Source organism: Eptatretus burgeri, chromosome 15 (assembly GCF_056783735.1).
Source record: "Eptatretus burgeri isolate ZD-2024b chromosome 15, Ebu_testis_v1, whole genome shotgun sequence".
Lineage (NCBI taxonomy): Eukaryota > Metazoa > Chordata > Myxini > Myxiniformes > Myxinidae > Eptatretus > Eptatretus burgeri.
The window spans coordinates 18,775,463-18,785,860 of NC_140975.1; the positions used below are offsets into that span (position 1 = coordinate 18,775,463).

General features: G+C 40.5%; 1 protein-coding gene across 2 annotated transcripts in view; it reads left to right on the forward strand.

The window, feature by feature from the left end:
- The window catches only part of LOC147011668 (protein ABHD14A-like), a 36,676-nt gene that overhangs the window by 20,220 nt on the left and 6,058 nt on the right, over positions 1 to 10,398 (forward strand). For both annotated transcript variants that reach the window (XM_085857791.1, XM_085857792.1), the window contains exons 2-3: positions 6,435 to 6,695; positions 10,124 to 10,245. In XM_085857791.1, coding sequence (XP_085713917.1) covers positions 6,457 to 6,695; positions 10,124 to 10,245 — 361 coding nt within the window. In that variant the 5' untranslated portion in view covers positions 6,435 to 6,456. The remainder of the gene's footprint in view (positions 1 to 6,434; positions 6,696 to 10,123; positions 10,246 to 10,398) is intronic.

Genomic DNA, 10,398 nt, shown 5'->3' on the forward strand with positions numbered 1-10,398 from the left:
CTAGTTATCCTCGCAAAACGTAGGAGAGGATATTGCATTTGGATCTGTCTGTCTGTCTGCACAGAACTTTCATGTTTTTCTCAGAAACTGTTTGTCGGATTGAGACAAAATTTTCACTATTTGTGCGACTACTCATGTAGAATGTTTTAATGTTAATTATGATGTCATAGGTCATGTGGTGTGACAGCCATGTTGGAAAAATAGAAAAACTTTGGACCTCTATATCTGAAACCAAACCAAGGAAAAATTGAAACTTGGTACATCACAAGTACTTCTCATGGGGAATAAGTGTGATTAAAAAAAAAAAAATTTTATGTCATAGGTGCCTTCATTATGACGTCATAATTGCATATGAAGAACACTACATGTGATCAGTATGAGAATTGAGGTTTCTCTCTGGATAAAATGATCCACAGAAAAAAAATTGATGATGTCATCTGTCATGTGATTCGGCAGCCATATTGTTTAAAAAAAAAAAAAAACCTTCAAAAATCTTCTCTGAAGTGGCTGAACAGATCGAGGTGAAACTTTACATGTATGACCATCTATTGATCAGGAACAAAAGTTTCACACATGATGTCATAGGTCACATGATTTGGCAACCATATTGGAGCAATCCTAAAAGCCATATTTACCCTAAAACCTATAAAAAAAAATCTTCTCCAAAATGGCTGGACAGGTCGAGGGGAAACGTCACACAAATCTTCCCCAAGCCTTTGGTGTACACGTTTGTTAAGGAATAATTGATAGGTCACATGGTTTGGCAGCCATATTGGATCAAGGAAAAATATTAAATATTGTTGTCTCTGGAACTGCTTGATCAATTGACGTGAAACGTCACAAATACAATTTAGTTGTCATGGGGAATACATGTTTTAAATTTCAACTTGATCGGACACATAGATAGTCTGGCAGCTGTAATTATTTAATTATTTAGATCCGGGTTCTTTTTTTCTTTTCTTTTTTATTCCTAAAAAAAAAATTTTTTTTTGAATAAGGCTCACTTGGCTGTGCCTGGATGGGTGGAGGAGTAGCAGCTAAAATGTGAATCCTATCCAGGTTCCTCTTGATGACTTCATCTTTGCTTTTTTTTTTTACTTGTTTGGGATTCTTCAGATTACTCCAATGTAGGACTACCTATTTGGTCTTCCATTTGATTTGAATTGAATATATTTTAATCCTATTCTAAATTCAATTGAATGATAAAAAAATTCAGGTGTCCAATCAAAGCAGGATGTCTTGGTACCCGCTAGTCATCACTGCAAGCAGTTATAAAGTGGCAGTTCTAATTATGTCTCTTATTAATTACGTGCCACACAAAACAAGTCCTGGTGAAGGTCTGCAATCTCTGATTGCTCTTTTTCTTGTTTATGTTGTAATAGTGAGCCTCAATACATTTTGATTTGTTGCAGCCATGTGGGGAGGTGAACGGAGGGGAGGGAGGTGGTGAGCAGATGGGGATTGTTTTTATTGAACTCTCAGGTGTGTGATTTGCATTCCTTTGACAGTGTCAGTTCATTGAGTGAAATTTTCACTTCATTGAGGATTCTATCATGGTGTCATCAGTCATTGTCCATGAAAATTAAGTATTTTGCATGTTTTTTTATTATTATTTTTTCCTACATAATTAATCCCAAACTTTAATATTATTTTTGCATTTCACTGTTTATGAATGAGACTTGACCAGTTTTTATCAGTTTGTGCAAAGGTGGGCCAACTTCGTGCATACATATTGTTCCGTAAATGACTTGAGGGTTAATTATGCGATAGTTATATTCCAATGAGTGTTAGCATAAGCATTCGTAAACCACAATTATCATCGACCAGAATTGTGTGTATAGTTAGATTCCCTGTCACCTTTTATCCTTTTGTCTCTCTTTCTCCCATTTCCCATTCGTGTTTAATCCTCTTCATCCCCATTGTTCTTTTATATGTAAAGCCATCCATCCATCCCTCCATTTGGGACCATACTCTGTGCAGAGCGTTGGTGCTGCCTTCGCAGTCTCCTTGGCTATTGAGCACAATCCTGGATGGGTCGCCACTCCGACACAGGATACCAGCAAGCTGGCACTCATTTTGCCGACCTCTGAAGGATGACAGGCAGAGTCAACCCCACCTGGTATTAATTCAACAGAAAGGGGGGATTTGAACTCAGGATTCTCAGATCTCAAGCCCATCACCATAACCATTAAGTCAACACCAGGCATACACGTAAATCGCACCTCACTAATGACTGTTCCATGTGTGCTCCAACAGAGCCTCAAACATGGGTTTTTAAAATCATGGCAGTTTCACGTGTGCTTCCTCGCCCAACCGGGACATCGACAGCATATGTGCAAGATCCATTTGTCAGGGGGTGTGAGCGCTGGCCATAAAAGGAACACTATCACGCTTTACGTGATCAGATCGGGAGAGACCTTACCGAGAGACAGTCAGGAAGACAATGACACCAGAGAGTTGGAGATCGAGAGAGACAGTAACAGATCGAGATCGTAAGAAATAGTCAGCGACACCGAACTCTCGTCTCTCCTCGTCATGTGGAGACTCGTTTGTAAACTCACAGCCAAGACCGTCATCTCTCTCTTGTAGCAGGATCCATCAAAGTTCTCCTCTCCTCCCAAATTGTGGGCTGTGGGCCCAAATTGTGGGCCCAAATTGTGCGCTCTGGGCTGTGCAAGACTCGCTCAGCCCAGAGCGCACAGCCATCGGCACAGCAACGGACAGCCAAGGGTGAGACCAGATCAGGAGAGGTGCCACAAACGTGCCTGCAGCGTGCCTCTTGGTGCTTTCGGGAAGACGAACACAGACACTTATACTTTGTCCATTCTCTCATGCGTCCTGTGTTCCCGATTGAGTCCGCTGTGTAGTCCATGGGTTAGTGTTAACATAACCAAGGAACTGTTATCGTCTAATTAAGCACATCCTCTGGTTATCTCTTCCTTCTGATTGCATTTTACCTCCCAGGTCCCACTTTTCGTTTTTTGCCCCCACCCTCCAACACGATCAAAGACGGGGCACATTAAAATGCGCTCCGTCTGACCGACCGATCATCCGTCCATGTACTTTTGTGCACATGATATTTCAAGAACCATTGAACACTTGGCTTTCATATTGCACATATCTATTCCTCATCCCACGATCTTAACCTGATTAAATCACGACTGCGATTGGCTGAATTATGTTGCCATGGCAAACATCTCGGTAACTTGCTTGTTTACGTGATATTTCAAAAACTGTTCAAGATTTAGCTTTCATATTACACAGATCTCTTTCTCATGCCACAAAAAAGGCAGGGGACCGAGAGTATCAACGAGTTGCTTTGTATTTATTGATTAAAACGAGTTGCTGTGTATTTTGAGCTGTCATTCCGTCCTCCAGCACAAGTAAATAAGCCAACTGTGTGCTGAAATGGTCATACGGTAAAATAAACCGCATTCTCATCCGCTCGTGTGTTTTCGGTAATAATTCTCCAATGGTCTCATGTCGCTTATTAGGGAGACAGAGTCCATTGCAATATATAGGTGCGAGTCTGTTTGTTTGTTCCTTTTTCATTTCTAACCCCCTTGAGCCAATTTCCTCAATTTGCTGCAGCGTGTTATATTCGCGTGCAGAAGGTGAATATCACAATAAAAACTTTCAATTCTTAATCAAATTGATGTAGAACATGAAAATTAATACTGGCACTTTTGGTGATTGAACGTCATATGTTGGGCATCCCCCCCATCCCCCACCCACCATGGAGAGAGGGTGGAATGTTAATGTTTTGTTGGGAATCAAACCAATTGCCTCATAAATATTTTTATTCCATATATGCAGAATGGAAATTTAATTTACAAAGCTTCCACAGTCTCCATGGGACTACACTCAGTATAACGAAGGGTCACGCACTCCTGTACAACCACAAGGGTATCTCAGTGGTGGATGGATTCGGGTGAAATTTTGTGGACAGGTTGGGTGTGTGAGGACGACTAAATGATTAGATTTTGGTGAAGATCCGAATCTGGTTCCGGATATGAGAATTTTTAAAAGTGATTCTTCACCATTGAGAGATACATAGCACGGTATTTAAAAAGTTTTATGGACATATGGGGTTATGACACAACTAGGTTGAAGAGTTAGTTCGGCGACAAGAACAAGCCGATTAGATTTTGGTTCAGGTCCAGATTCAGATCTGACAAATCAGTGTGATGCAAAGCGTAAGCTGTTCATCCTGGCGGAGGTATGCACTCTCTACCGAGTGCCATTCTAGTTTGTGTATATATATAATCGACACAGATGTGTATTAACAGGTGAAGAAAAAAAATTCTGCTTGGGCATCGATTTTTTTAAATTATGTTGGTGAACAACGTTTTCCTCCCTACATGTAACTACTATTGAAACCATTAAGGTGCTGTTGTGAGTCATGGTTTTCAAGGCCCATTTGACTATAACCAAAGGAATGACCTGCCATATGTTCCAAAAGGCCTCTTTACTGTGATACCATCACCCGGATTAGCTGAGCGATAAGCCTTTGAATATTTACTTTATGCAAGCTCAATCCTTTACCATGGACACACACAGTAAGGGGGACAGAGCTAGCTCGCTCATTTCCAACAAAAATAATTATTTGATAACTGCACACATATTTGCAATAGTTTCACTCTTGTAATAAATGGAGTGTTTGCCCAAACAAGCAAAGGTTAACAAAGTACATCAACCCGATTAAAGGTTTACCAGAAAGGGATATTAAAAGAGAAAACGCTAACAGGCCAGGCAGGTTGGTCTGTTGGTGCATACATCTGAACTCCTGGCTCACAATGTAGTGAAACCCAGGTTCCATCACAAGTACCACATGTTTGTTTATTAATTTAATAATACCTTTTAATTCATGTAAAATAACATTATTGTCTTCTATTGACCTTCCCCTTCATGTGATACATGTACAAGCTTCTCTACGGGCCTTAAATCACTGTAAATGTACTTTATCGGAAAAGTATTTACCGTTGGCGTTCCACAAATATAAACATATAACAGCCAAACACACATCGAAGTCATGTTGGGAGTTCCCTTCAAATATTCACTCTTTTCCTACTTGGATCATATTGGCACAGCCTGTAACTTCAATCCTAACTTTGCTGATGTTGTGTGTGTGTGTGTGTGTGTGTGTGTGTGTGTGTGTGTGTGTGTGTGTGTGTGTGTGTGTGTGTGTGTGTGTGTGTGTGTGTGTGTGTGTTTGTCCGTGCGTTCGTCTGTCTCCTATTTATGGCGGCCGCTTCCCACACTGCATTTGAAAAGCTTCTGATTTGTTACTTTGTATTTTCATTTCATTTTTCTTGATGCAATATAGTCGGTCACTTTTATTGTCTCTTCCAGTAATATTTAGAATTAACATCTGGATTTAAATAGATTTATTACAGCTCTTCGTGGAGTAACACAATTTAATATAGCTATATTTTGCCCTCTTTTTTTTTTCGACAAATCCATCCTCTGCCACCTGATGTTGCACCACCAGATTGTGGTGGTCAGTATAAGTAGCTCAGAGCTTTGGCTTTGAGTGAAACCTCGAGGGTAACACAATTAACCTTTTAAAAGTTCTTCAAATTGATAGATTAGCTTAAAATTTTCCCATCAGTGAGGAGACGGGTACCTTTGATAGTGCAAGATAAAGGAGAAGACATGGCAGTTTCTCCATAGAAAGCTAGTGCAGAGTTCTGTTCCTGACCACTGCATGTGGGACACCTCTTGAGTGTTCTGTTTTTTTAATGTATCGAGGTGACAGTTTATAGCTGGGCCAACATTCAAACCCAGGCCATGCAGCTCAGAGGTGAGTTTTCACACCTATAAACTACCCAGCCATCTCCTTCCATGCACAACCAAAGGGTTTAATTAATGCAATTATAGTTGGGTGTACACGTGCAATGGAAAACATTTCTTAAATTTCAATTTTGGACTTTCACTTTGGTGGAAAAGGTGGCAACTGCAAGGTTGCGGAAAAAAAAATCCTGAATGAAAGCATTAATAACAAGATAGAGTATTTAACAATTTCAGAGCCCTGCCAGAGCACATAGATTACAACAGATGCAAGAATGATCGACCGATGTGGAAGTAAATCCGTGTGCTGACTCGCACACCGACGCACAGGTACTGATTGCAGTTCAGCACCCTTTCTTTTCAGAAATTGTTGAGGCCATTTGTGCTTGAAAAAATTGTTTACTGCCAGGCATTATATCTCCTTCGACGACTGTACTGCTTCAAAGCTGGTCACTTCAATCACAATAATAGTGGCGTCTCAAAACCGGCCGCATAATGCAGGTTTAATTGCAGTTTGCACAGACTTCCATTTAGCCTCAGAAGAAGTATGTACCATTTAATATTTCACATTTGTGTTTGTCATGCTGGATTAAAAAAAAAAAAGTTGGTTGTAATAAACAAAATTGTTTTTTGACATTCTGCAGGTCATTCTGTCGCTGAGACTTGATGAGCCATCACAAAGCAAATGACAGAAGCATGAGATTCAAAGGCTGGTGCTATGTGCTCTGTGGCCTGACTGTACTGTTTCTTATCCTCTGGACTTCATCTTCTCAGCATCTTTCTTTTAAATGGGATGGGAAAGTGGCAATCCATCTGACAAGTGGCTTTATAAATGTCAATTTTTCTGTGGATAGACAAGAAGTGCATACTTCAGTCTACACACGTCAATGCACTCCTTCCAAATCGTATGTTTGTTTGTTTTTTACTTCTCGTTAAATTACATTTGCAATTAAGTGTATTTCTCTAAAGAATATTTATCCAATAGTTTGTGGAAATGTAAACGATAGATAGTGTTTAACACTCGATCAAATGGCCAGCTTTGTAGGTTAGTAAATCCCCAATTGAGACATTTATACTGAACCTTCAGAAAGTATTCACACCCATCGACTTTTGTCACATTTTGTTGTGTTAGTCTTACTTTTTAAAAAAGATGAAATCTCTTGCGTCAATACTTTGTATTCAACCCACCGAGTCAATACTTTGTAGAAGTGACTTTTGCAGTGATTACAGCTTCAAGTCTTCTTGGGTATGTCTGTATCAGCTTTGCACATCTGGATTTGGGGATTTTCTCCCATTCTTTGTTGCAAATTTGCTCAACCTCCGTCAAATTATATGGGGAGCGTCGGTGAACAGCAATCTTCAAGTCGTTCTACAGATTCTCAATGGGATTCAAGTCTATCTCCCAGTCCCTGCTGCTGAAAAGCATCCCTATAGCAGCATATAGCATGATGCTGCCACCACCATGCTTCATGGTAGGCATGGTGTTAGATGGGTGATGAGATGTGCTCAGTTTCCACCAGACGGACAAAATTCAGGCCATAGCACTTTGAATTCAGGCCAAGGAGTTCAATTTTCTTCTCATCGGGCCACAGAATCTTTTCCCTCATCCTCTCAGTGTCTTTCACGTGCCTTTTGGCAAATTCCAGGTGTGCTGTCATGTGCCTTTTTCATGGGAGTGGCTTCCGTCTGGCCACTCTCCCATAAAGCCAAGATTGTTACCCTTCCTGCAGGTTCTCCCATCTCAGCCGTCAGAGTTGTCTTTGGGTTATTGGTCACCTCCCTGAACAAGGTCCTTCTTGCCTGGTTGCCCAGTTTGGTTGGATGGCCAGCTCTAGGAAGAGTCTGGGTAATTCCCTATTCATTCCATTTCCTAATGATGGAGCTCACTGTGCTCTTGGGAACTTTAAACACTCTAGAAATTGTTGTATACCCATCCCCAAATCTTTGCCTCCTCACAATTCTATCTCGGAGTTCTACGGAAAGTTCCTTGGACTTCATGGTGGAGTTTCTGCTCTGACATAGTCAACTGTGGGACCCTTATCTGGAAAGGTGTATTTCTTTCTAAATCATGTCCAATAAGTTGAATTGGCCACAGGTGGACTCCAATCAAGTTGTAGAGACATCTTGAGGATGATCAAAGGAAATTGGATGCACCTGAGCTCAATTGGGAGTGTCAAAGAAAAGGGGTTGAAGACTGATGCAAAACATTTCAGCTTTTCATGTTTATTTAATTTGTAAAAATTTCGAAAAACATGTTTTAACTTTGTCATTATGGGGTATTTTGTTTCGATCGATGAATTTTTTTTTTAATCCATTTCAAATTCAGGTTGAAACACAACAAAATGTGACAAAATGTGAATACTTTCTGAAGGCACTGAATGTGATGTTGAAGTTGAGTATTTTGTGATGTTGACATTATTTTGTAGAAAGAAGGATATTAATATTTTACCCTATTATCAGTCATCTCTCGATTAAATTGCTACGGTGCATGCTTTTGAAACACCAACTTGCTGTGGTGCCTCTGTCTTCTACCATCTCCTTTCTGGTCTTACACCCTCTGCTCTTTCCATGATCTCCCCTCCACAGTTTCTTATGGATGCTTACGGTCCACCATCAACACCAGAATGAAACTATCTAAAATCTAAATCCAGGATCACTGCTCACCTCCACTCATTCATTCCTCTTTTTCTTTTCTTTTTGTCTCCCACCTGTGGTACCAACTTCCACAGTCTTTTCAATCTCATTCTTCTCCCCAGGTCTTCAAGACAACTGTTCACCACCATCTCAAGATCGTCCCAAATTTAAAACCATGATCTTTGATAGACAATATAAATAGGATGCAAAACGCACAAAAGGAGCAGCAGAGAGAGAGGGAAAAAACACCAACAGTAGTATTGAAGGCCAAGATAGAGGAAGACTTGGACAACCTGGGTGTGGGGAGGAATGGGGGGCAGGAGAGGATGCATGGGGTGAACAAGATGGGTACAAAAGGAAACTTCAATGAAGGAAAATTAGAAGGATGAGGGCTGGGGGTGGGGTTAGCCAGGGTAGAAAAGATCATGTTTTTGGATTGGGGATGATCTGAGATGGTGGTCAACAGCTGCCTTGAAAACCTGGAGGGAAGAATGAAATTGAAGAGAATTTGGAAGTTGGTTGCCCAGGTGGGGGGGAAAAAGAGGAACAGTTGAGTGGAGGTGAGTAGTGATTATTGTAATGTGTCATCTGGTAAATATAAGAGTGCTTTACAATTTAAGTCCCCGATTCCAACGAACTTGGATGCAAACATAAGCACTCAGATGTGGGACCTTGCGATTCAAGACTTGAACAAAGTCCTAAAAAATACAATTTGTTCATTATTGTGAAGCTCTGTCATTTACTCAACAGAAATATTTAACCTACACTCAATAATGAATGGATGCTGATCAATGAAATCGCATGAAAGGATATACATTATACATGATAAGGAAACGTAGTCACTGGAGGAGGCCATTTGGTCCATCACGCAGGTGCCATATGCACACACAATTAACTGGGTTCATCATTTTACTCATCTTCAATGAACTAACCGCATTCCCACCACCAATATCGTTTAATCTCGAATCTGGGAATTAAGGCAACATAACAGCACACACACAATACAACGGCCTACTCTGTCTTCTGAGAGATACCATGGAATCTTTAACAATCATATGCTAAATTACGATGAGACGGCGGCTATGTATCTTGATTAGAAGGACTATTTGCTCCTTTTGCGTGCATCTCCACTGTTCCCCTTCCGTCCTGTTTTTGCCTGTTGCATCTTGATCCGTTCAGTGTACTAGCTCTTCCACGAGCCTCGACTATGTATACAAGAAAAGAAAAAAAACTAGACTTGGGGCCTGCTTGGTCCCTCCTCAAATCTGAAGTCTAAGTCGTCTTCATTTTAAAAGTTAAAAAAAATTTCTTGTTTGTGTGATTTCTGAAGAGTTCAAAAAATGTCCTCAAAGTATAATTTACAGATAGATTTGCAGAAATACCATCCACTGTGCGATGTGTGGAAATCACTTCCTGGTGATTTGTTGGTGAGAGCAACAGGATAGTTTCCATCGTAAAAGTGACTGTGGTGGCAACTGTCTTCTTTGAGTTGCAATCCAACTCGTGTAAACGATTACTTGCATGTAATTTAAGCTGGAGATGCATATCAAAGGCTTGAGATACACGTCAACGGCCTACTCTGCACTTGCTAATATCCTTTGGTAAGTAGTGATTTGATGCAATATTTCTGAGACATTTGATGACTGTAAAGTCAATGCTTCCAAGTTTTATGTGTGTGTGTGTGTGTGTGTGTGTGTAGGATGGGAAAAGAAATTTTGTTTTTGCACGGACAAGCATTTTCATCTCAAGTCTGGGAAGATATGGGTACACTCACCTTCCTGGCAGAACATGGATTCAGAAGTGTTGCTGTGGATCTTCCAGGCAAATATAGTTTGTTTCATCTTGGCTCTTTGTTTTTGTGGCAACTTGATATCCAAGGTGTGCGCAACTTTTTGAAATATCTGGCAACTTGATGAGGAAGTGCACACCATCCAAGGCGTGTGCATCTTCCTGGATGTGCTTGCGATTTTCAAG